This window comes from Alligator mississippiensis, chromosome 9 (genome assembly GCF_030867095.1).
Source record: "Alligator mississippiensis isolate rAllMis1 chromosome 9, rAllMis1, whole genome shotgun sequence".
NCBI lineage: Eukaryota > Metazoa > Chordata > Crocodylia > Alligatoridae > Alligator > Alligator mississippiensis.
In genome coordinates this window covers 71,355,757-71,381,730 of record NC_081832.1, presented here as the reverse complement: position 1 = coordinate 71,381,730, position 25,974 = coordinate 71,355,757, and the positions used below count along the sequence as shown (strand labels likewise).

The 25,974-nt window shown below is 41.9% G+C and overlaps 1 protein-coding gene across 3 annotated transcripts; it reads right to left on the bottom strand.

Moving 5' to 3' along the window:
• Positions 1–1,646: 1,646 nt before the first annotated feature.
• On the bottom strand, positions 1,647–24,011 carry FBXL21 (Putative F-box/LRR-repeat protein 21). 3 transcript variants are annotated; one of them, XM_014597668.3, is made up of 7 exons: positions 23,923–24,011; positions 20,010–20,108; positions 17,714–17,853; positions 11,036–11,491; positions 9,159–9,281; positions 7,772–7,943; positions 1,647–3,914 (listed from the first exon to the last, which is right to left on the bottom strand). In XM_014597668.3, exons 4-7 carry the CDS (start codon positions 11,402–11,404, stop codon positions 3,271–3,273), a joined length of 1,308 nt encoding a protein of 435 aa, XP_014453154.1. In that variant the 5' UTR covers positions 11,405–11,491; positions 17,714–17,853; positions 20,010–20,108; positions 23,923–24,011; the 3' UTR covers positions 1,647–3,270. The 3 variants fall into 3 exon arrangements, with proteins under 3 accessions (XP_014453154.1, XP_019334142.1, XP_019334143.1); XM_019478597.2 differs by having other exon boundaries at positions 20,010–20,105; positions 23,923–23,997; XM_019478598.2 differs by lacking the exon at positions 17,714–17,853.
• Between the last annotated feature and the right edge of the window lie 1,963 nt (positions 24,012–25,974).

Sequence of the window (25,974 nt, the reverse complement as noted above, 5' to 3'; positions counted from 1 at the left end):
CCTGCTCAAAGCATGACCAGCCCCAATTATATCACCCCAGCTAAGGCTTTGTCTAGCCGAGACTTAAGAACCTCCAAGGATGGAGACTCCACAACCTGTCCAAGTTAACCTGTGCTTTACTACTCTCCTAGCGTGGAATTTTACTTAGTATTTAACCTAAATTTGCCTTGCTGTAACTTGAGATCACCGCTCCTTGTTCTGTTATCTGCCACCACTGAGAACCAGCGTTATCTTCCCACTACTGAAAAGGACCTGCAAGAATGCAAGTGTAGCACATAACTATGGAGGGGTTTCCCAGTCAGTCAAAACATCATACGTCAATATTAATCAAATTCTACTCCTTAAAACAGAAAAAGCAGATGATTGATAACGCCAGATAGGCACAAGCCTGCCTTTCAACCTTTACTTCTCAAACTACAAGATGAATGTGTAAACCAAGTTGAATGTGTCATGCCCTAAAAGAAGATGGCCTGATTATATTATAATCAAGCATTGTTCAAGGTGTTATCTTAAAAGAAGTCTTTTCAATGCAGAAACTCCCAAATTTAAAGTCTTATATGACAATACTTTAGAGCTCTCAAAATAGCTTCACTAGAGTAAGACTCCAGGAAAGCAGTTCAGAGGCATCCAACACCTCTCACTCAGATCTACGCTCTCTGAACCTGGATCCATACACTGCACTGCACCTCTTAGCATCCTTTAGAGAGCTATAGGGGGATCTCAGACATGCAGTCCTCAACAGCTTACGCAGTACACCCTGCAGTGGGCCATCACCATCCGTTACATCCAGGAAGAATGTGTTTCAGAGAAAAAGATGCCATATGGAACTTCTCGGGAAAATAGGATTATTTATACATAAACCTAAAATAAAGCATGGCGGTTAAGTTACTTATCTTTAGTGTTCAAAGCAACTGGAAAAATCAATCCTGGCCCAAAATAGATTCTTATGCTAGAATCAGCCTATTTTTAATTTTAAAAATATGTAGTCATTACAAACCACATGTTTTTGCCCAAGCTCCACAAGCTATTCAAGCAGTCAGAAAAAAAAAATTAGATAAAAATCTTGATCGTAACGGATCTAGTCCGTATGGCCTAAGATAACATGATTCTTGAGAGATTCTAGTCACTTTTGTTTGAACATACTAAAAAGATATAGGAAAAAGTGGAACTCAGCTGCTAGCCACCCCACCCCTCTCAAAAAAAACAACAAAGAAGTGTCCTTTGCTGTCACAAGTCACTATAAACTAAATAAATTAACAAAAGAGTGAGGAGATAAGGTGCAAGTTGGGCAAGTTCCACTTTAAGGCTTGGGGGGATGGGGGACTAGCACTTTTTTGGTTCATCTCTTTTTTGAGAGACGGCACTATGACTAAGTTTGAGAGGAAGCAGAGATCAACTAAAATCCTACAATTTGAAAGTCTGCTCATCCCATTCTCGTCTCATCCTTTAAAAAAAAAGAAAAAACCTAAACAAAACTTAGTTTTCATTTTAAGAATAATCACTGGGAATTATACACCTCATTCTCTCCAGATACTATTAACTCACAAGTCACACAAGTGAAGTTTCCTTCTACACACCAGTGCACACATGCATGTGCACACCCCCGCCATCCCAACATTAAAAAAAAAACTTGTAAAAAAATCAAACTTGTTTGATCGATTTATTAAAATTTACAGTTTAAACACACACATCCTTAAAAAAAAAAACAACAAATATTGTAACTTAGTTTTTTTGTTCAAAAGTAGATGGTAAGCATCTGACTAACAAGCAGAGCCTTTTACAGTATTTTTCTCGTGCAATAGGTAAAGACATTATTCATCAATTCAAAACAAATATACTAGGTGTTGTCTTAATTATCTCCTTTACTTTAACATTGCGTACAGATCCTAAAACTATTGCATCCTAGAGAACAAAGGATTTAGCCGATACCTAAACTAAGGTTAGTTTTGCAATAGAGAATTTAGCTTAACTGGGGAAGTGGCTCTACTTAGATTCTGGTTTGATGTAACAAACATAATACTGATAAACCCACTATGCAAATCTCCCTGTTGTTACAAACTGGAAGGAGGAACAACTGGTAAGAATTGTAAGTGCGTATCATACAATGCACTAGATTCACATTCAAACAACTAGGGTAAAACAATGATCACAAAAATACATGATCTATTTTGTACTAACCCCCTCACCCTTTCCCAAATGAAGGGTACAGTCTCCTTTTCCCTTAGAAACCATTTAGTGCCGACATGTAACAAAAAGTTACACGTATTAAACCTAGGATCCAGATATACTCCAAATACATCCTTCCCTCCTCACCAGCATGCTTCCACGCCAGTGGCAGGGATGGTATAACCATCTCTATGCCAGGCAGGGAAAGTCCCCAGGCAGCATGAATGGGGGCCAAACTCCAGCGAGTTTAGTCTGTAAGTTAGAAAACTTGTCTTTCACAACAAGTTTAAGGCACTAACTGTGCTCTCGTTACTATTCTTTAGGTTCTGGGAGTTTCCAAAGTGCTTCTCTGCCAGTCTAAGAATTAAACTATTATGAACTCTTAGGTACACCAATTTTAACAAAAAGTATACACACACATTACCAAAAAAAGGTTAATAAATACATAAGAAAAAAAGAAATGAAATATACAGCATGGCATTTATAGAATAACTTACTGTTATAAATAAAAAAGTGGAACAGTGCAATTTAAAATCTAACTTTTCTGTAGTATTAACCCAGAGTTTACAACAATAAACATGTATATGCAAGATGTTAAAATAGGTTGAAATAGGTATGCTCTTCCAGGATGCTGTTATAACAAGCATTTGTTGCTACATGTTTCAGAAGGAATGATGAACAAGTGTGGAAAGTACGGGGATAACCACTGCCCCTTTCTGGAGTATTCAGGAATTTGTTTAACATCCCAGCCTGCAGTATTTGCTCACATACTCAGGTTCTGAACAGTCTGATTAATCACCCCAGAAAGACTAACAGTAAACAAAAGGCTTCTACATAAATTCAGTCATTCTGTTCCTGTGTCACAGAAATTAGAGCTTAGTCCACCAGGTAGATGAAGCACTCATAACCCAGAAATACTTTCAGGGTGCTTGCTGTTATTCTAGTTAGAAAACAAAAAAGTGTCATTTTGCATCACCACTCTTTTGTGCTTTATTTTTCTCCCCACGTAGTTCCTCATTTCAACGGAAATGGAATATTTGATGTTACATTTTTAGAGTTCCTTATCTGTATCCTGATCCAATCCGTTCTGGCCGCTTCTATAATTTACCATGTGGGCATCATATCTGGGAACCACATTCTTCCCAGGTGTTTGGAGACTTCAGAATGAATTTGGTCCAGGTTGTAATCATTGTCTGGAATTAGTACTTCTTCCATGATAGAAAGTTGGGTAAGCCTGCCTCCACACATCTTTACAAACTCAATAAAGCCTCTGCAGGTTACTTCACATTCCCCAAGCCCCATGGCTGTTAGGTTTTTACAGCGTTCGGCAATACAAATGAGTTCATCATCTAAAGGCTGAAGTCCATTAGCGCATACCACTAACTCAATTAATCTTGGACAGTTCATGCCAATACGACCTAGCATGGCTTTGCTTACTGCGCGACCAAAATAAAGGTGCGTAACAGGGGTTTCCTCTCTGAAAAATGCATCAAATTCTTCCTCATACAGAAAAAAATACATCACAATATTGACTTTGGGAGAATGCTTTACAAGTGCATCCCAGCTTTGTTTTTTAATGGTATGAAATTCAACCTGTCCAGGATTTTCGCTCACGACGTCTATGCGCAGATGCTCAAGGTTAACATGTTTCTCACTTGAAAGAGCGAGCAGCAGTTCATCACTTAATATGTAATAGTTCAAAGCCAGCTCCCTAAGGCCGTGGCACTGGTCTGCGACACACAGAATTCCTAAGACAAAGAGGGAAAATTGAAATTGGCATGTTTATATTCCTTGGGGGGGAAAATAAATAAAAATAAAAATAAATAAATACACACACACACACACACACCAGTCCCAAAACATTTAAATATCAAGTCTTCATATTATTCTTCTATATTCATTTATTGTAAAAAGTATTACCCAAATACTAAACCAGTACATTGTGGTATTTATTATTCAATTTAGCAAACCCACATCTCATAACAGAAGCCTAATGCCTGTGTAAGTTATTTTTGGGGGGATTTGGCTCAGATTCCACGTCACCAAGAGCCACATGCTTCTGGAATCCGTGTCATCTCTGCATCTATGGCTTTGTCTGCTGCTTCTGCCAGGCTTCAACTTTTTAGACACGATTTTGATGGCCTGTTAGTGGATTCCCCCTCCCACCCCGACTTATTGACCAGTGATTAGGACACATTGCCTTCAGCGAGCTGTTCTTGCTTTAGGCAAATAATCAGTCCCAAAACATTCTCAATATTCTATTCCAGTGGCTCCCAACCTCAGGTTGCGACCCAAATCAGAGTCGCGGGGCGTCTGCCCCTCACTCTGCCCTTCCTCCATGCAGGGCTCTCACCAGTGCTGTGCCCCGTGATTTCGGCCTGGCTTGGGCTCTGTTTGCACCACTGGGCATGAGGAGTGAGTTGGCGGCAGGGGTGGCTGTAACAACCAAGATTTAGGGTCACAGCAAAAAAAGGTTGGAAGCCACTGTTCTTTTCCATAACAAGCCCAACAGTTGCAAACATTTACCAACATCTTACTCTACTAATTCAGAATGGAAGTTGCCTACCCAATCCAAGGGTGTCATTACATGAGAAGGCAGAAACCCCAAGGCATGAACCATGATCACAGAAATATTAAACTATTCACAAAGAGTAGAGAAAGTGTTCTTGGGGCACATCATAATGTGGAAAGCTCTCAAATTCGCACCTAAACAGCCGCTAAATTTAGTGCAAAAACAGACTTCTACTTTGAAAATTTCCTAAGGAAATACAGAAGCTTCTTATTTTAGATTTCATTTCCCTTGCTTGCTTTTTACTTTTGTTAGCCCAAAGTGCCAGGCACCTCAAACAACAAACTGAACTCAAATTTAGAGAGAACTGTAAAAGAACCATTTACTAACTTTGATTCAATCAAATCTGTAGTGACTGAAGGCAAGGACAATGAACAAGTGCTAATAAGGCATAATATCTCGAGATAATGAGCTGCATGTAACTGGGAGAAGACCTTGGACTGCAGAAGCTGCAGCATCCTATGTTTAATAATGGTGTTTGCACATCTGAAAAAGTTAAACTGCACCCGTGACCTACAAAACCTGATGTTTACTATTAAATGTTTACTGTTAAAATTCACAATAAGAATCCTATAATTTAAGGATATAGTGGGCCTGTCTACACGAGACGTTTACTGCAGAGCTGCCTAATTAACTGTGCAGTAAATGTCTCAGCATCTATACGTGTCCCCATATTAGGCCACAGCAAGCTAATAAACTCTGCAGCAGGTTGTACTTGTAAATACATGTACTATCTTGTAAATGCATGTACTATCCTGCTGCAGAGTTGTTTTTTTTGTAAGCAGCAACACATGTGTAAATGCTGACCCAGCCACTGGCTGCACTGGAATTAATCCGAAGTGAGAGAGAGAGACAGAGTCAGAGAGACAGAGAATAAGGAGTTTCCAGAGGCAGACATGCAGAATTTGCCACTGTTATTATTAGGCATTTATACAAGATCAACAGCACAATGGCATTTCTTGCTGCTTTCTGAACTAGAGGGTAGGTATGGGAGTGTGTGTAGCTCTCTATCTATATCAATATATCTATATTCAAATACATGCACACAAAGACACAACAGCTCTTACTCCCTCCACCAAAAATTATGAAGGTCCTAACTAACTTCCCCAGCTGCGATCAAGCAACCCACTGGACAGGGTGGATAAAAATCAAGGATTTTTTTTTTTTAATAATAATGGATTTCTTTATTTAATTGTATTTCAAATTTTTTTAAGATGCTTTAAAAAAAAACAAATTAAAACTATCTTTATATAAAGATACATTAAAACTCAAAAGATATCATCATAGACTAGGGATTATAACTTCTAATTACATACTATTTGAGACAATATATTCATGTAACCTTTTTAGAAGTTTTATAAATGGGTCACAACAGGCCACGGACTAGATTAAGGGCCCAATCGTATGGGGTTCCCACAGGCTCCTCTACAGATTAGTAAAGACTAAAGAAAACCACCCTAGCCCAATGGGACTCAGTGCTCAGTCTAGAAGATCCCATTAAGCATCTCAGTGATGCTTAGTTTCAGTTCTCAAACTGTGGATGTGTGTCTCTACAGCTCACAGGCAGTCATGATTCTTTTGATACACGTGATATTTTTTATTAGACCAACTAAATAGTTGGAAAAATTGTTCTTTGCAAGCTTTCGGGCATAAACACCCTTCTTTAGGCATAGAGAGAGTTTGTCTCCAGATATAACATCCTTAACAGCAATATATGGAAATGAGAGATAACAGACCTGATTACCCACCCATCAGCCCCCTTGTCTCTCTGCAAGTTTGGGTACACATAGTCAAGCCCTTTCCTTTCTCTAAAAGTGCAAAGTTTCAAGAAGTTAAATGAATAAAGAATATCAAACAAGAATGCACTTTTTGTAGAAAACAACGATTAAACCGAGGCTTCCTGGCCAGTGATTTAAATACATCCGATTTAAACCTAATCCACTCTGCCACTGGCAACAGCTGCTTTAAAAAATTACTGCACAAGTACGAAGGAGCAATCAGGTAAAGAGGCTTCAGTGAAACAGGAAGCAGCAAGATGGGAAGGTAGACTGCCAAACACTGAAGGCAGGAACTGTTCTCAATTGCTTACGAAAAGGTCTGTACTCTGAAACCCGAGGAGGCAGTAGGCCTGGATCCTCCTCCCACCCTTTCTATGGAAAGGGAAGTGACAGTTCTGAAAAAAATGGGGCAAGACCCCAGACAAGGGAGGCTGTAGAATGAGCAGCGGGTCTCCTGAATAATGTAGATTTAAAGTACCTGCTACTGTGGGGGAAGGGGAGATTTGGTATATTTTCAAAGATAATCATCTGAAAAAGCCACATTAAAAGGTTGTATAAAACCCCTCAAACTGTATGCCCTCTGAGAGGGAATACCCATTGACCTATACCCCAGGAGCAAAACAACCGGTAATGTAACCCTGCCAGGACAGGACTCAGTGCCTTTACCATCCCATAGTGCTCATGACTTGTAGCCTATCCCTTCTTTACACACTCAGTGCACATCTGTGATGTGTTTAAATGTGAGCGTTGAGCAGATATACACCATCATCTGCTACTGTGGGGGAAGGGGAGATTTGGTATATTTTGAAAATTAGACTTAAAACTTAACTTAAAATAAAAGGCTCCTAAAGGGCTCATTAAAGCTAAATAAAATGTCAGTCACAGGCAATAAAGAGACTTCTGTGCAAGACCTATCCACAATGGGGTGCCAGGGACATTGATGGAGTCCTTTGCAATGACCTATTTATTTATTATCATCGGTTAATTCCTCTCATGGCTTTATACTTAATCTCATATGGTACTGGTGGTTTTTAAGTTAACCGATCCACAAAATGACAACTGCATATGCAGAGTAAAGAGACACAAGTAGTGCATATCCATATATGAACTGACAGTATTGAAAAAGTATTCTCAAAACAGAGATGCTGCATGAGAAGTTTAAAGGAGGAAGATAATCTATCAGTGTCTGAAAACAGGTTTCAGGAATTGAAGTGTTACTAGTTTACCACTTTATTTTTTAAATAAACTTACTACTCACCAGCGGGTGACACATGAGGACAGCTGCTCATTTTCAGTAGTTTTAGAGTATCACTGTTGTTAGCAACAAGAACCTTCAAGGAAGGATCATCAACTGGGGTGTCATCAATCTTGATGGATGATAACGACTTCGAGTTAATAAAAACTACTGTCAGCGCTGATGCAAAGTGAGTCTGTTAAGAGAAAATGGATGGAGAAAGTTATCCTTCCTTAGGTATATTAGTAAGCTCACAGTATAACAGGAAGGACTTTCATATGAAAACAAGAAACAAGCCATGCACTACGTGTGCAGGATTATCTTAATCAAAGCCTTATATTGTGTGTTAAAGTAGTACTTGGCTCTCAAACAAGGAGTTATTTTAATGTTCATATTGCCACAGTTCTTCCCCCTTTTAAGATGCTATATAAACAGCAGTTATGTTAACTGCTCAGTAAATCAACTCCTGCACTATTATAGATGTGTTTTGAGGTTCTGCATTTGTCAGTTTAATTACCATAATAAAATTTTAAGTACATCCACTGAAGAACCTGCAGTGACTAGAGTATAACAACAGAAGAGTGCGTATGAAGTTAAGGGTTTTTCATCATCACCCAGCAAGAACTGAACTATGATCAGTCAAGGATTAACATGCAATGAAGTGGAAAAAACCATCATAGGTTGCTGATGAGATACAAAACCAAAACGATGTTTACCTTCCGTGAAATTAAGAACTCCAGCACATTATCTCTACAGTATTTGTTTCCAGCACACTCTCTTTTGAATAAGCCTTTTTTCAAAAGAAAACCCACAATTCTGCTCAAAGTGCCACATGCATCACAAATTCGCAGAAGTTTAAGGCTGAAAGGGCCCTCGTGAGATCGTTGGGTCCAGCTCCCTGCTCTGAGCAGGAAAGACTGCTGGCATCAAATATCCCCAGCAAGGTGTGCGCCCATCCTGAAGAGTGATGTTTGGTAGGACAAAAGAAAGTTTCCAGGTTTGAGGAGAGATCTACTACTGCAGTATTTCAGAGGTCCAAAAGCAGCACTCTAAGCACTTTAAGGACTATCATCTGTCTACCTGTCAAAAATGTGCATTCATCATAACCAAAATTCTGTTGTCAAGAACTAGCAGCGCTCTCTCCCTTTGAGGTCCTGTCTTGGCATCTATTGAGCTGGCTCAGATCTCATTATATACACATATGAATATTTTAGTTGGTATCAGTCAAATATAGCATATACTGTATAAGTGCATGTGAAACTTAATTTTAGAAAAAAACACTGGATTGATAAAAATGTGTATTGTGTGTAATTTAGGTGAGTCAATGAGAGCTTTTCAATATAATAATACCCAAATAGCTTATTAATAGTTTATATACAGTATAAACATTCAAGAGCGCATAAAATATTACCTTGCAGACATTCATGAAGCTTGGCTTGGCAGTTGAAATCAAACCTAATGTCTTGATAGAACAATTCACCAACTGTGAAAGGATGTCACAGGCTGCTTCTGCTGACTCAGTGCTACTATCAACCTAAACGACATTTTAAAACCCAAGTAAATGTTATTGTTTTTTCCTGGGGTGGGAGGAAGGGGAAATTACTAACATACGTGCACAACACTTATGACACTGAAGTGTGTATGAAGTTGCTCTGTATCCCCTTAAATTTTATGCATCTTGTAACAAATGAAGTGGTAATTCTGAAGGGAGGAAAAGGTCATGAGAAATTTTTGCCTGCAGGGGGTACTACAATGTGTGATTATCCAAAACTATGTTCTGATAGTCCTGTTATGATGCTTAAGCTTAACACCCCATCTATCTTTGCCTTGCCTTATCTATCCATTTCCTCTTGCTTAATGTCTCTATTTGCACACACAAAATGATGAGTTTGTCTGAAATTAGGAACTGATTTTTCTTCCTTGTACCTACCAACTTTGACTTAAATCTAAGTGGATTATTCTTTAAAAATAACAAAGATAAGCAGAATTTAACCACTTATGAGCCACTTGTTGGCTAGCCCTGGGCTGGAGCAGCGAATAGGTTATTCCAGAGACCTGGACTCTATTGTCAGTTCCAATGTGAGCCTGCTAAGTGACCCTGAGTAGATCACTTCACCTATATCTCATTTTCTCCAAAAAGTAAGAGTGTGAAGTCCTCCTGCTGGGTAGGCCCAAGATATCCATAGTGTGTTTTACACCATAACTGGATGCAATGAATGGTTATATATTAAGGGCAGTACTCAGTGACAAATTAAAGTGTTAACTATGGGTCAGCTACAGAACTGGATCATAAAATCTAAGAATGTAATTAAGGAAGAAGATTAGCAAGAGTACTGGGGGCAGGAACTTCCAGATTTAATCCTGGTATTGACAGTAATCCCTTCCACAGCGAGGATCATTCTGCACAAACTCATCCTTGTAAGAAAGCCCACTTACAAACCTGAGTTCCCCTAGAAATATTCCAACACAGACTCCACTATTTATGAAATGTCTCAAAAGCTATTTAGAGTTAACAATTAAGTGGTTCAGTAAAGGTAAATCCAAGCTAGGGGAGTACTCTGAAAACATGAAAATCACCTTTCATAAATAAAAATGACCGTACTGTTTCTTAGTTGTCACTATTTCTTTCACCTTGACATACAAGTATTGCATCTTATACTCACTTTTGTCCTTTTCATGACAAACTTCAAAACAGTAGGACTCTTTGATATAATCAGAATGCACTTGGCAATTGGATAACTAGAGTAGAGGGAATCCTAGTATCTTTGTTTCCATTTTTCTACACGTAAGAGTTATAAAATATGACCTCCTCCTTGTCAGCAATGGAGGATGTGTCTGTGCATGTCTCAGTGTCCCTAATATCAGATTACGTACCAGGGACAAAATATGTAATATTAATCTTATAGTGAATTTCAAATGACATATCTGTGCTGTAATCTTCTCACAGAGCAAGAGGATAGCTATTTCTTATAGCAATATAATAGCAATACTATTGCTTTAGAGCTCTCATCTAACAGTCAGACAACAAAATGCAAATGAAAAATAGGAAAGTTATATGAAGCTAATATTGTTCATACCCATGAAATAGTGACCACCGTTCTTAAAAAAAAACAATCCAAGCAGTCATTTTTGGAAGACATCTGAGCAAGTAACTCAGAAGATTCATACTATTTTTTTTAAAAAAAGATACATCCAACACATCTGTTTAGGATGCTATTCTGCAGCCAGACAACTTACAGAATGCCAAACACAGCTCTCCTATAAAACAAGAGAATGGGGCCGCATTACCTTGAAGCTGACATACTGCAGATGATTAGCATGTCTCTTGATGATTTGCTGAATGAGATCAGGGTGAGTAGACTTTAAGTAAGAAGTAGCAGGCTGGGTAAGCTCAAATTCAAACTTTCTCCAGAGGTCAGGAATGTGAAAAACTTCATTCCACCTTCGACAAACAGAAGATGCCCATGCACGATCTACTAAAGGCAGAAACTGAAAAATGCATAAAAGAATGTGATGTGGGAGGCTTCCCCAGTCCAAAGTTTGCATGTGTGACTTGCTAAATACTGGTCCATAAAAACAGGTCCTTTGTTTTTTTGTTTTTTCTTCTGTTTGAAGAACTGGGTACTCAGCTTTAACTGCCTGCCTGGTTCTCTTCATTTTGAAAGCAAACAATCTCAGGTACCGCAACGGTTTGACGTACTCAAATTACAAAGCTTTCGGAAAGTTTTCAAGTACCGCAGGTCTCTAGAAAGTACAGAAGATCAAAAAAAGATGCCATGTTAACAAAGTCAAGTACAGTCAATTACCATAAAATAAGCCTGTGCTGTGACACAACCAAACTACAGTAAGGATTTTATTTATTTTCCATAACACTGCACTTAACAAGAACAAGTTCCCCAGATCTAATAGCTATTTAAGGGTAGTTTCTTCCCATAATATTTTAAGTATTCCATGTGTGCAAATTTATACTTCAAATAAACTTAGCGTGTCTAGCTATTGCAATTAAGCAGGCCCAAACCAATACCCCAAATCAATTTATTAAACAAGATTTCTTTTCATCATCATTTGAGGCATACCACCTATTTATACTTTCTCTCTCTTTTCAAACACAATGATGAACCTGCTAAATGCTATGCCAAGTTTGTCCCATAAGCTTGGTCAGTACAGAAGGCTGTAAGATCTTGCATTTGTCCCATGAGAAAGCTTCTTGTCCTGGGATCTTACAGATGTATAAGCCCATTGTCCTGCTTCAAGTCCCTCTGAAGAACAAGAGATAAAATGTGCTAATGCTTTTTCCAGGAACATGGCTGTGTCCGCAAGGTTACTGCAGGTCACCGCCAGGCTCTGACGCACCACGCGCTGGCACAGAAGCAGTAACGCACATTGAAAGGGTGATGCGTATAAACGATTAGCTTGAGTCATGCCTGTTTTGATCCAGGTCAATCCCCGGAACAAATCAGGCCAACCTCAAGTAAGAGGTCTATTTACGTCCTACATGTCACAGGATTTTGCAGCATGGAAAAGTATCGCTCCTACGCTGCATAACAGCTCGTGAAAAGAAGTCCAATTCAAGGGACAGCCGTTACCTGCTTTCCTTAAAAAAGGCACGCAGCACAAGGTATTACCACACTAGGGAGCAAGGCAACACACCCCTGATGCCCACTAACAATATTAGGCAAAGAGAAGAGATTTGATTTCAGGATATGGTTTCTGAATCATGGATGACCCAAAACTTCAACGCTTCCAAAATACCGTTTTAGGGTTATTAAAGACTTTTCAGTTAGCATAGTGGTACCAGACAAGCAATTACTAACATTTTACATTTCTGGTTTACTACCAGCAGAGTTTGTAAGGCTCCTACATTATATTAGACATTACAGATACAGGCTGCTTTTGAGCGCTAACCAGTCAATTCCAAACTTTCAGAGAATATTTTAGATGTCTTTCAGAAGAACTATTGGTTCTGGGGAAATACAAAGAACCTCTGCCATCTGCTTACAAGAGCTACAGCTTTAAACACTTCTGCAGGTGTTCACAGCTCAGAAGACAGGCTGATACAAGCACAGACCAACATTAACAGTAAGAAACCCGCTCATCTCTGCACCTTCTCTCAGGAAAGTTAAGCCATTTTAGAGTCAAAGCATTACCTTCCAGAAAGGAAGATACATAACAGTGGAGGGAAAATGGTCTAAAGAAAGCCCCTGGCATGCAAAGAAAAAAAGAGGTAGGGGATGATGGTATGGTTGAATATCTGGCATGGGGACAGTAAGGGCATTGTAGTGCACCCATGAAAGAGAAGGTAAGAGGAATGGAGCACGCAGTAAGCTTCTGAGGGGGAATGGAGGGAAGCAATGAGCTCGCCCTCAAACAGCTATATAGGCAGCGATCCCATAGCTTTACAAAACACAGATGTGGCATACGCTTCATAGAAGTGACAAGCCTTGCAACAAGCTTACAAACATCAGTGTAGTTGAGAAGTAAGGATTAAAGGTAACTGCCTGAGCTAGAGAAATGCAATCTGTTTGTAAACTAGAGGTGCAAAGGTCTAAAAGAAAAAAAAACTGATTCACTTGTTATAGTACTCCTGCTCTCTACAAATATATTCCTAGCATCTGACAAAGTAGGCTGTTGCCTATGAAAGCTTATACATTTCTGAACAAGTTGGTCTGTAATGTGCCACGCTGCTCTGCTTTCATTTGCTGTAGACAGTGAAACTTCAGGAAAAATTTAGGTTATACAAGTAGGATTCTGCAAGCAGAGGAGGTCTGAATATGGCATGTGGCTTTCAGGCTTCCAACAGAAAAAGTATAAATAAAATGTTGAAGTGTCATGTAGGGCCAAAAATACATCATGAAGAACACAAAACTCCTTACAGCTTCCCTTAACAGGAAAATCATGAAAAATTATGACATTGCATCTGGCTCCCAAAATTGCATTGCCTATTTCCAAATATTTAACACATAACACACTGAAAAACGAGATTACTGAAATCAAATAATTAATCCAACTACACAGAGGTCAGTCCTGGCATCTCTTTTGGAAGGGAACAAATATGACTCCAAGATTCGTGTGAAAAATGGTGCAATTCAAAAATATATTGAGCTGTATGGATCAGTCCCCATTATACACTGATTGTTTGTGTGTGTACTAAACAGGAAAGAAACCACAAACCACATAAAATTCAAGAAGTTGCTGCTGTCTTCTACACAGGTCAGCCATAGATCACGTATTCAAACTCTGAATGGCAAAAACTTTTCCAACAAAGTCAACTATAAAAAGAGCCATTTTTTAATGAAAGATTTAAATGTCAGTTTTGCAGGATACTATAAGAAGTTATTGATAGCCAACCTCAACAAGAGAAAGAATGTGGTTCTGCTTGTCAACAAAACTACATCTGGAAAACACATGAACTCCCCCATGTAAGACAGGACTGTCTTTGTCCTTGAAGTTCAAGAGTTTTATAGTTTCTTTTAGCCAGTGAATACATATATGGTAGCACTTAAGCCAGCAAACGCTTTTTATATATACCATGTACAGAAGGAGACTCAAGTCTCAAATCTGTAAAAAAAAAATTCTGCAAAAAGAGAGGCTATAAACTGCTTCCTGGATTCACTGGAACAGAACACATGGAAACAGGATTAAATTACAACTAAAGATACAGGCTGGATATTAGAAAACTTCCCAAGAGGGCAGTTCAGTTGTGGAATAGATTATGCAGAAAAATCATGCAATTTACAACACTAGAGTATGTTAGAAGTAGGCTAGAAAAATGTGTCAGAAATAGTTTAGGTGTAGCTGATCCTGCCTTGGGGCAGATCAATGGAATAGGTGACCTCTACAGATCCCTTTTAGCCTTGAGGCTGCTTTAAATCCTTTCATCTTACTTTAAAAGGGATGAGGATCTGGTCACCGTCCAATAAGCCAGAATCTTTTTAAGAAAGTCAACCCCATACAATTTATTCCTGAAAACCTTTTCCAGAGTAAGTGGAAGAACTGAAAACAAGGTTAAGATTAAAATGCTTATAGAGGAGGGTAAACATACATCCTACCCTAACTGCTTAAACATCTCCCCCATTTCTAGTCCCAAGTAAATGTAAATAAGTGCATGCAAGATTTAGAAACCAGACTTGTAGAAACCACTGATGGAAACTAGTTTCAATGAGCAGCAACAAGGCTGTCATGTGGTGGTAGCTCTTGTGTCTATAGCAATGCTATTCAGGGGGCTCCCATATTTGTTACACTGGAAAGACTGCACCTTGTGACACAATCTCTTCCATGCATGCAGCAAGCATACACTTTGCACCAGCTACTAGGTTAGACCAACAAGGGACTAATCCTGCAGGCACAGAAAAGGACCATCCCAGTACACATAAAAAGGGGCAAAAGAAAAGAAACCCTCTTGGTGGAGCCGGGAAATCCAGGAGAGCCTGGAGGGAAAAAGAGAGGCCTACAGGCTGTGGAAGCAGGGGGCTGCCACCACGGAGTATACCTGCTTGGCTCGAGTTTGCAGGTAAACAGCGAGGAGAGCCAAAGCAGAAATGGAGCGTAGGCTGGCAGCAAAAGTTAAGGATAACAAAAAGTCATTCTTTAAGTATATAAGAAGCAAAAAGAAGGTGCAGGGTAACTTAGGGTCTCTTTAGGATGAACTTGGGCAACTGGTAACAGATAGGATGGCCAGATTTCTCTGCATCCGCGTTTCTGGACACAAATACAAATACGCATCCCATTGGGACCTTAGGTAAGCCCAGTATAGATACCAACCCATCAACTGTTCAAGCTACCTAGTAAAGGGGCACCTGGAGGGGTTGAATGTATTTAAGTCAACAGGTCCTGATGATCTTCATCCTAGGGTACTTAGGGAATTAGCTGGAGTCATAGCGGAGCCGCTGGCACAACTGTTTGACCACTCGTGGTGCTCAGGACAGGTCCCAGAGGATTGGAAAAGGGCCAGTGTGGTCCCTATTTTCAATAAGGGGAGGAAGCAGGAACTGGGTAACTACAGGCCAGTTAGTCTTACCTCTATCCTTGGCAAGAGCTTTGAGAAAATCGTCAAGGACTACATTTGTGGGGGACCAGCGGGTAAAATGATGCTAAAGGGCAATCAGCACGGGGTCATAGCAGGCAGATCCTGCCCGACTAACCTGGTTTCATTTTACGACCAGGTCACAAAATGCTTGGATGAAGGAATAGAGGTAGATGTTATTTACTTAGATTTTAAAAAGGCTTTTGACACAGTGTCACACCCAATTCTTATAAATCAACTAAACAGTTGTGGTGTAGATTATTACACAGTCCGGTGGGTAGAAAATTGGTTTATGGGACGCACCCAGAGAATGGTGGTGGACGGGTCAGTTTCTACCTGGAGAAGTGTGGGCAGCAGAGTCCCCCAAGGCTCTGTCCTGGGACTGGTACTATTCAATATCTTCATTAGTGACTTGGACGAGGGAACAGAAAGCACCCTATCCAAGTTTGCTGATGACACCAAACTATGGGGGGAGGTACACAAACTAGACAGCAGGGAACGAATCCAGACACATTTGGCCAGACTGGGGAGATGAGCCGAACAGAATAGGATGCAGTTCAACAAGCATGTGTCATGTATTGGACCTGGGGAGGAAGAATCATCAACACTCCTACAGCCTGGGAGGTACCACTCTAAGTAGCACAACTGCAGAATGGGATCTCAAGAGTCATAGTCGACTCCAAAATGAACGTGAGTCACCCATGTGATGAGGTAATAAGTAAAGCTAACCGCACCCTTTCTTGCATAAGTAGGTGCATCACAAACAGGTCCAGGGAGGTGATGCTCCCCCTCTATGCGATACTGGTTAGGCTGCAGCTGGAGTACTGCACCCAGTTTTGGGTGCTGCACTTCAAGAGGGATGTGGGTGGCCTGGAGACGGTTCAGAGGAGGGCCCCTTGTCTGGTTAAAGGCCTACAGAAAAAACCCTATGTGGACAGATTGGGAGACCTGAACCTCTTCAGCCTCCACCTCTGTCTCCTGTTGCAATCTCATGGCTGCCTACAAACTTTTTTTTTTTTTTTTTGGGGGGGGGGGAGCAAGAAATAGGGGATACAATGTTTACCAGGGTGCCTGTCAGGGTAACTAGAAATAATGGCCACAAACTGGAAGAGAGCAAATTCAGATTGGACATCAGGAAAAAAATTGTGAGGGTTGCCAAAATATGGAATACGCTTCCAAGGGAGGTGGTGCTGTCCCCTTCCTTGGAGGTGTTTAAAAGGAGATTGGACAGACACCTGGTTGGAGTCAACTGAGCCCAGCACTCATTCCTGCCCAGGGCAGGGGGTTGGACTCAATGATCTAATAGGTCCCTTCCAACCCTAACATCTACGAAACATACAGCATGCTCCTTAGCACAAGTCTTCTCTGCTCTCTTTCAGACAAGCTATTCTGAATTTGCAGTCAGAGCAGGAAGTTTTTCCTTCTGGATGTCACACTGTTACTGGCTACACAGAAGTGGTAAGGGGAGTGGAAGTGTTTGAGCACCATGTATTCCTATCCCTGCCTGAGGAGATGTAAATCAGTCTGGCCCTAAACAAGTCAAAAGCCTAATTACTGAAGATTAAGTGACCACAACATGATTGACATTTTGCTGGCTATTTCAGCAGAAGCCAGTCTATATGCTCATTCTCTCTTTGAATTATTCCATCTACTTTGGGCTACTATAAGCCCAATAATGCATGTATGAAAGGCAGCTTACATAGATAATTGTCCATCTTACCTCTTGAGCCTAGGTAGGGAGTTTGACAATGCCCTACGTTAAAAATAGAAACCTTTATTTTGGATCCCTGCAAGGTTCACAGAATATATAATTTCGATTATGTACACAACCACTTCTTACATAGCTTAAAATATAATACATTTCTGCAACTGAAGCAAGTTATGGTCTACTTTCCAGGTGATACAAAGGTAGCCTTGAGTCAGAGGTGCACATGCACACATACCTCCAAAGAATGTGGAAGTTCCTGTCTAACACCAGCACTTTTCTGGTGTCTGAACATCCATCCCATTTCTGATTCATCCTGTACACGTGAAAGGATTCCTTAACCAGAAGGCAGGGAGGGGTCCCAGAAGATGAACTGACCTGTGAAATCATTGACCAAAGAAAAGCTGATCTGCAAAATCTGGGAAACTCATATGAAGGATTGAGCTGAATTTCCAAACTAAGGCCATTATGAATAGAGCACTCAGCACTTGAAGGCTCCAGGTTAACCAGAATGACAATCAAGTTAGCTTTATGAAACACTATAATTTGAAATCTACAATTTGACTACTGGAAAGGTCCCAAGGTATTACCATTTTGGAACCAATATCCTCCATTTTGGAACTATTCAGAACTTCAGTTACAACAGTGACCCTGTTCATTTATGATTTAGAGCTAGATCCTTGGATAATAAATCATCTATATCAGGGGTGGGCAAAATGGCTGATCTGGCCAATAGCCGGACTCCATTTCCCAGCAGCTTCAGCCTGCATGGCTGGGGCTGGTCTCCATGGAGACCCCAGCAGTAGGGGGCAAGCTCAAGGCTGGGAATGCCATGGAGACCAGTGGCAGCCCTTGCTGCCGAGCAGGGTAGGGGCCTGCTACAGAGCCATTGGGATCTTGCGATGGGGACACTTTGCTCTGGAGCCAGGAAAGAGCCATGATCTGTAGCCTGAGTGCTCTGGGCAGGGATGTGCAAGCAGGGGATCGCGGCTATGCCTCGGCTTCTTGAAGCAGCGACAACCCTGCCCTGCTGCTGGCTCTGCCAGCGTGGCTGGTTTCTGTGGCAACCCCAGCCTTGAACTGTCCCAACAGCTGCCGCTGGAGTCTCCAGGGAGACCGGCCCCAGCCATGTGCAGGGGCAGCTGGGAAATGGAGTTCACTGCCAACCGCATCTGGCCTGCAGGCTGGACTTTGCTCATCCCTGATCTATATGATGAACAGTACCTACACTTTTTAGTATGTATCAAGCCATTCAGTATCGGTGCGTGTCAATTACTGGCACAGCTTTATGTACAGAAAGAGACTGGTTTCATGTCTCAGATCTGAAGCTGCTGCTCATATGTATTTCTTTGCTTCAGATCAGTGGTTCCTAACTTGTAGTTTTCAGGCTACATTGCCCATGAGACCTTCTAACCTTGCTTGCAGCTGAAGAAAATGTTGCTTTCTTCAGGTGACAGGAGGAGCAAAGTATATCGCACATAACATACTTGCTCAATACTGAAGCAGCAATAAGCTGGGGATGACCACTTTGGATATCAGTTTGGTCATTTAATAATTTTATTTTACAGAAATCTGTAATTTGTTTCAAACAAGATTCATTCATGCAACTTGAAATCACTTCAATCTAAGAAAAAAAAAGTTGATAATTTAGTTCCAGTGTCATAATCTATGCTTTATGCTCAATTATAAGGCCTCCTCTGGGATCAAAGCAGATGTTCTGCAATACACCAGGGTCGCAAGGTAGGATTTTCTCACATGTCCATGTGACAAATGAAGTTACAATAATGAAACTAAGCCTCCAGATTCAGTTACAAAGGTCTGAGATATCACTTGAGGAAATCTGAATAAAAAGCTGTAGCAAAATGACAAGGTACAACTGGCTCTTCTGGAATAAAGTGTAATGACTATTTACCTGTTTTGCTCCAGTTAAAATTAAACCCAGTTCAACAGGTATTTTACAATGCAATATTTGAATTAAACCAAGAGCAACATTGAAAAACTATTAGTCCCAACCCATGGGGCTAGGAAATATTTTTGTGAGCAGAGATCTTTGAGTTCTATGGCACTTGTCCTAATTTCTGCTTCCAGTTAACAAAAAGTACATAATCAAAGATTAAACGGATACATTAAATGCCAAAATCATCAAAACACCACAAGCTGTAAAGCATGGTGGAAATGGGAGACAGAAGCTTTTCATATCCAGGCAGGTAACAGTATTGCTCTGCTCACGCTGATAAGAGTCGAAGAGTGGGGAGCTATGCTTGTCGCATGCTAAGAAACCAAAAATATAGGATTTATAGACAGCATCCAGCAAATTAGCTTTTAAAATATCAGTGTCTTTCAGTTACAGTAACCTTGTGTTACTTGTGCACACCCGCTCTTGCAAACAGTCATCTTCCAAAATTTTATCAATTGCTACACTACAGTAATCTTTGTACAAGATAACCGACAGAAAAAAGAACCCCGAACGGACAATGTGCAGGCAATTCAAACCAACTTAGATACAATAAGTCTTTTGTAAGCAGCTTTCTTACCCAAAGAACAGTTCCACGTTATAGTGGGTAGAAGATGAATGAATCGAGGGAGATGCAGCCATGGAGCACTCACAAGCATCCGTCCGCTTTCACTTCCTTCTAGATAAAATGCCACAAAAACCTGAGTTTAAAAATTAATGCCAAGATTCCAGTGCAACAGTGAAGAGGTAGAGTAAGAAACTGTCAAACTTGGCCTTCCTTGAGGCTTTTTCTATAACATCCTACACTATGGTGCAAGTAAGGTTGAGTGTGTCATCATATTATCATGTAAGTGCCCATCCATACTGCAAATTTCACATAAGAAGGGAACTAGGAAGGCTAACCGTAAAAGTAAGGAACAAATGTTGCAAGTAAGAGTATAGGCAAAACTGCATGAAGGAGAGAAAACAACTCCTTAGCACTTGTTAGTGCTCTTATTTATTTAGCACAGGTACAGAAAAAAAATGCCATTTGAACTATGTAAATGAAAGTCACATGAAGTACTGAAGTTACTAGGTACATGGGAAGGAGAGCAACCACACAATTCCCCATCCCTTTTCCTCTTTACTCATCTAATTAGACCACCCATTGTAAGAGTTTGGTGGTTCAATATCCTCCATTTTTAAACAGCATTAAGAAATCCTATAATCAGATCAATAAAACAGTTGTATGCTATCACAAAAGTACCCTCTCATGATGCATTATATTTCTGGAAAACATTAAACCCTGACTCATCCCTTCTGTCCTATTTTCAGTACTTTATTATTTGTCCCATCATTGCTCAGTTTGAAAAAAACACCTCCAAAAAAAATAAAAAAAAACACCACTAGTTCCTTAAGTCAATGATCAGATTTGTAGTCAACTTTCCCTAAAAATGCTCATGTAATTTAAGGCTGTGTTAAAAAAGTCTTACAATTTCATCTTTGGTGATTTGCTTAGTAAAATTTTAACTGATAGTGGGCTCCTGAGTTTCACAAAGATTTCAGTTGAGTAACTATAACAACCAGATACTTAAGATAACCACAAACTGTAAGTCATGATAAAATAAATTCCTCTTATTGAATACGCTGAGAACCTTACAGTAAAGATTTATCTCAAAAATTTTTCAGTTAATAATGGTTTGTGTTTGTATGTCACAGGCATAATTTATGGGAAAATACACAGAAAGTGCCTGAAGCTTTCAGTAAAAGAATCCCTGTTGTTCCAGTGGGTTCACATCAGGTAACTAAGGTCACAATAAATAAATCAGATAATGCCATCTAAACAGAAATGTGACCAATTAAGGGGGAAAAAAGCATTCTTAGATATAAATTAAAACATACGTAATTATTTTATGTTAGACACAGCAAATCCACTATTATGCTGAGAAAACAAAACAAAGTAAGAGGCTAAGGTAAACCCAACCGAACTTACAAAATGTAAGATCCAACTGCCAACGACTGATAATTGCATAAAGTTTAGATCACTTCATAGACTAAATTGTCATTTAAGTGCAAATACTATTATGTCGAACTGTTTTGATTTTACATTTAACAGTTACTTCTTACTCTAATCAGACTAAATATTTGACTTATATTGCTGCATGGTAAAATACTGAGCAAGTACAGAATCAAAGGAATGCAAACGTAAAGCCATTTTAATTTCAAATTGGAGATTTCTTCAAAGCTCCTGGCAGTGACACAAGCACCAACCTGGGAAAGAATGCAGAGCTGGGCAAGCTCAGCCTATGGTACACCACAAGAAGGACCTATGGGAAGCCGTCTGTGGAAGCAAATTGCTAACCATACTACATGAACAGGTGTTTAATAATTGCCATGTTAAAACAGCTTTTGGAAACAGGCATGCCCAAAGAGATATTGCACAAACTGTTACAGCCCAATGGCTTACAAAAGTTTGAAAAACATAAGATCATTACACCTGAAGATTCATGGACTTAATTAAACTTGATTCAGAGACTCAATGGCAAACAATGGTGGAAATAATGAAAGAGATGTCTACTTTCTCTTTAGTTAATAAGAAATCTCCAGATCCAACTCACTCTAGCTGGACATTTCAAGTCTACCAAGTATTCGATCACCTAACAACTTGCCATGCATCTTCACCGAAAGCTATGCTATGCCATTTATCAGAAGCGGTATGTGGCACAAACTGTTTTCTCAGAAATTCATCTCCCCAAGGCAAAACATCAGAGGTGTTTTCTTCATTTAAAATGACTGCAAGTTTCTTAAAAGTTATGCATGCAAATTAAAACTGTTACTAGCTAAACCAGGACTGGGCAATTATTTGGGCTGGAGAGCCACTTAAGGAGTCCTGTGTGGCCCCAGGCCTATCCACTCCTCATTTACCACTGGGGGCACCAGACAGTGGGCAGAGTCTCCATGGAGACCAGCCAGGAACCCCCCCCAGGCAGGGCACGCTCAGCTGGTGGATGGAATGGGGCCGCAGGCAGACAGGGAGCAGCAGGCAGACAGGGAGCAGCGTTCACGGTGGGAGGGACCAGGACCTGGGGCAGAGCTGTGATCCGCTCCCTGCATGTCCCTGCCCGTGCAACTGACACCCATCACAGGGACACACAGGAAGCAAACTGCAGCTCGGCCCCACCCCATGCTGTCACTACCCCGTGATCCCGACCCCAGGACCCAACTCCACGCCAGCATGAGGCCCCAACCCATGCACCCAGCCAAGTGCACTCTGCACACAGGGGTCCTGGGCCAGTGTCCATGGAGACCCTGCGTGCCTGCCTGCCCACCCACCCATCCAGTGCCCCTGCAGTGGGTGCAGGGTAGATGGACTGGGGTGCCTAAACAACAGGGCCAGGGCCGGCAGCAGCAATGACGCTGGCAGTGGCAGCCAAAAGGAGCCACTTTCACAGGGGCTGCCAGGAAGCTGAGTCTAGCCACTGCGCCGCCCCTGCCCTGCCATGCACCCGGGAGCAGCAGGACCAGCTGACCCAGGCTGCCCCCAAACCTCGACCAGGCAGGGTGTGGGTTGGACAGGATCCCTTGGTGGGACAGATCCCGCCCGCAGCCCGTATTTTGCCCGCCGCTGAGCTAAACCCGACCATAACATGTCTTCCAGCAGCCTGTTTAATCCTGGGTGTGTAGAAATTAAGCACAATCAATAAATACATTTTGACAGGATTACAAAGGCTAAACGTAGCATAACAAAAACCTCCTCCCCCGTACTCAAGAGCGTCCCAAAAGAAATCCTGAACACTCCCTAAATCGCTCTGGCTTCGTACCTGGCGTAAAAACTGACAGCGTCAGACTGGATGGCAAAACAAACAAACCAGAAAATCCCCAACCCAGTGGTTTCTTTTCCTATTTAAATATTTGAAGTGACATAAGGAGCTACAACAGCACTGAGGTTTTGAGAGAAGCAGGGACAGTTTTAAAACGGCATGTTAGAGGTGGGCCTCGCCGTAATATCTGTGCTAGAAGAAAACATCCCGACGTAGCGAGTTCGTGATAAACCTTGACTGAAGAGATGCACGCTGACACGCACACACAGAGATGCACGCTGACCGTGCAGGGGCACGGGAGGGGGGTGTTAATCACAGGACAAGCTGTGGGCTCCCCTGGGGACACCCTTTCCCCAAAGGGGTCTCTGACGAGACGCGTGCAAGGCCGCTGCACGACTGCCCGTGTCACAGACCAACCAAAAGTGCATGCTGCTCAATGTGGCTGCACCTACTCCGGCGTCTCGGTCTCCACAAGGCTGACAGCTTGAGCCAGGGGCTTCCCAGCCCCGCGTGCAGGCCGAGGCCCCCTGGGCCGTTTGCATTCAAGCAACTGCAAGTCAGGGCTGCTGTTTCTTCATCAGATTTTCGTTTCAATCTTTTATGATTCAGGTGGGGGAGCCGCCCCCCCGCAGCCCAACCCCACAGCTCACGGGCCCGCCTCGCCACGTCCCGCTCCCGCAGCCCCGCACTCACCGCGCCAGCCCCGCAGGACGCTGCTGCCCGCGCGCCGCTCGGCACTGACCGGAGCGCACTGCGCAGGCGCGGCCCGACACGTCCCAAAGCGCATGCGCTTGTTGTGACGCAACAAACCTCGCCCGCCCAATCAGCAGTAGGAGAGTGAGGGGCGGAGCTATGCACGTGCGGACGGCCGCCATTTTGTGCCGTGAGGGGAGCGAGGTGGTGTGAAGGCGTCTCCTCAGTGTGGAGCACGCCAGGCCTGTGGGTGTCCACCATCAACGTTGGTCCCAGGCCTCACCAGCGGCCTCCAGCACGTAGACGTGGCCCAGCAGGTCAGGCCGGGCTCAGCCAAATAACGGCCGCCGGGCATGCTCCAACTGCTGCCTTGAGCACAATGCTAGCGGCGGGAACAACGCCACATTCCCCGGTCGCCTCGATTTTGAAACCAAGTATTTCTATAAACAGCACTGGAATGAGGCGTAAGCGACATGGTAGGGACTCGCAAGATGAGGGGCCTCTAAATAAGTCCAAAAAACTGGATGTTTTTATTCTAATGCGACAAAAACATGCATATCTAGGGCTCCACAGTTAAATTTGCACCGAAATAGCCACCGTTCATCACGTGAAAAGTCGCAGTTCCGAAATGCAACCTTTTATTAGACCGATAGAGATGTTGCAGAAAAAAAAATCAGAAATTTTTTTTTTCCTGCAATGTCTCTGTCGGTCTAATAAAAGATTGCGTTTCGGAACCAAGAGTTTTTGCATTGAGACATTAAATTTAAAATTTATTAATTTTTTTGCAATTATATTTTTTTGCAACATCTCCGTTGGTCTAATAAGTGCAGAAATTCTTAGTTCCAAAACATGGCTTTTTATTAGACTGATGGAGACATTGCAGGAAAAAAGGCTTATTAGAAGGTCACATTTTGGAACCAAGAATTTCTGCATTTATTAGACCCGACGGAGACATTGCAGAAAAAAAGATTTATTTTTTATTTTAATTTTTCTTTTCTTGCAATGTCTCCGTCGGTCTAATAAAAGGTCGCGTTTCTGAACCGAGAATTCTAGGTTTTTGCAATTATTCATTTTCACGAAAATCTGTTTCTGTGAATTATTTTTCGTAGATTTCCTAGATTTCTAGGGTCAGAAGGGACCTGTTAGGTCATCAAGTCTGAGCCCCTGCTCCAGGCAGGCAAGAGCGCTGGGGTTAAGCAACCCCAGCCAGGTTCTTGTCTAATCTCCTTTAAACGCTTCCAAGTTCGGGGAAAGCACTGCCTCTCTTGGAAGCCCGTTCCAGATTTTGGCAACTTTCACCGTAAAGAATTTGTTCCTGATTTTATCATATGGGGCCTCTTCAAGTGGACATAGTTTAAGGCCTCAGCATGTCATAATCTGGCATGGCCTATAAATCAGGGGTGTCAAGCATATGCAGCCCCCACAGGTGCCCCTGGGTCTCAGTTGACCTGGATCAGTCCCACAGGCAGGGCCCAGGGTACGTGCCACGTATGTCTGCTCCGGTCAACCGGGGACCAGTGCTGCATGCGGTGCCCGCGGGTGTCGCACACAACGTGGCTCCGGGACTGGCTGCAGCAGGCCCTGGAATAGCACAGATCCTGGATGTGTGGCCCAGTTTGCAGCAGGCACCACATGTAGCACAGCACCCGCTCCAGCCGTTCATCCTGGGTGGCTCCACTGGCAATCCAGCATGGGGGCAGTGTCAGTGGGCCTATTGGCCCAATCCAGCCCCATGTCACTCATCCAAATAAATTTGACACCCCTGGTGCAGAGTGAGATGGTTAAGTAGGTTAGTCTGAAGTTAAGCAGAAGGCAGGGTCACACTAAATTAGAGAGACATGAGCTTTTGTACGATGCAGTTCGCTTTGTTAGATAATTCATCAGCTCCTGTACGCGTGGGATCTCTTGAGAGCCAGACCTGCTGCAGTGTCTTTTACGTGCAACTCTAGAGCATTCAAGAGAAAAAAGAACAAGCAGTAAGGAAAAGTATGTTTACAGTCCCAGGTGAAAGAACCTCCTCCTCTGCACATCTCCGCTAGGCAATGCGTAGCA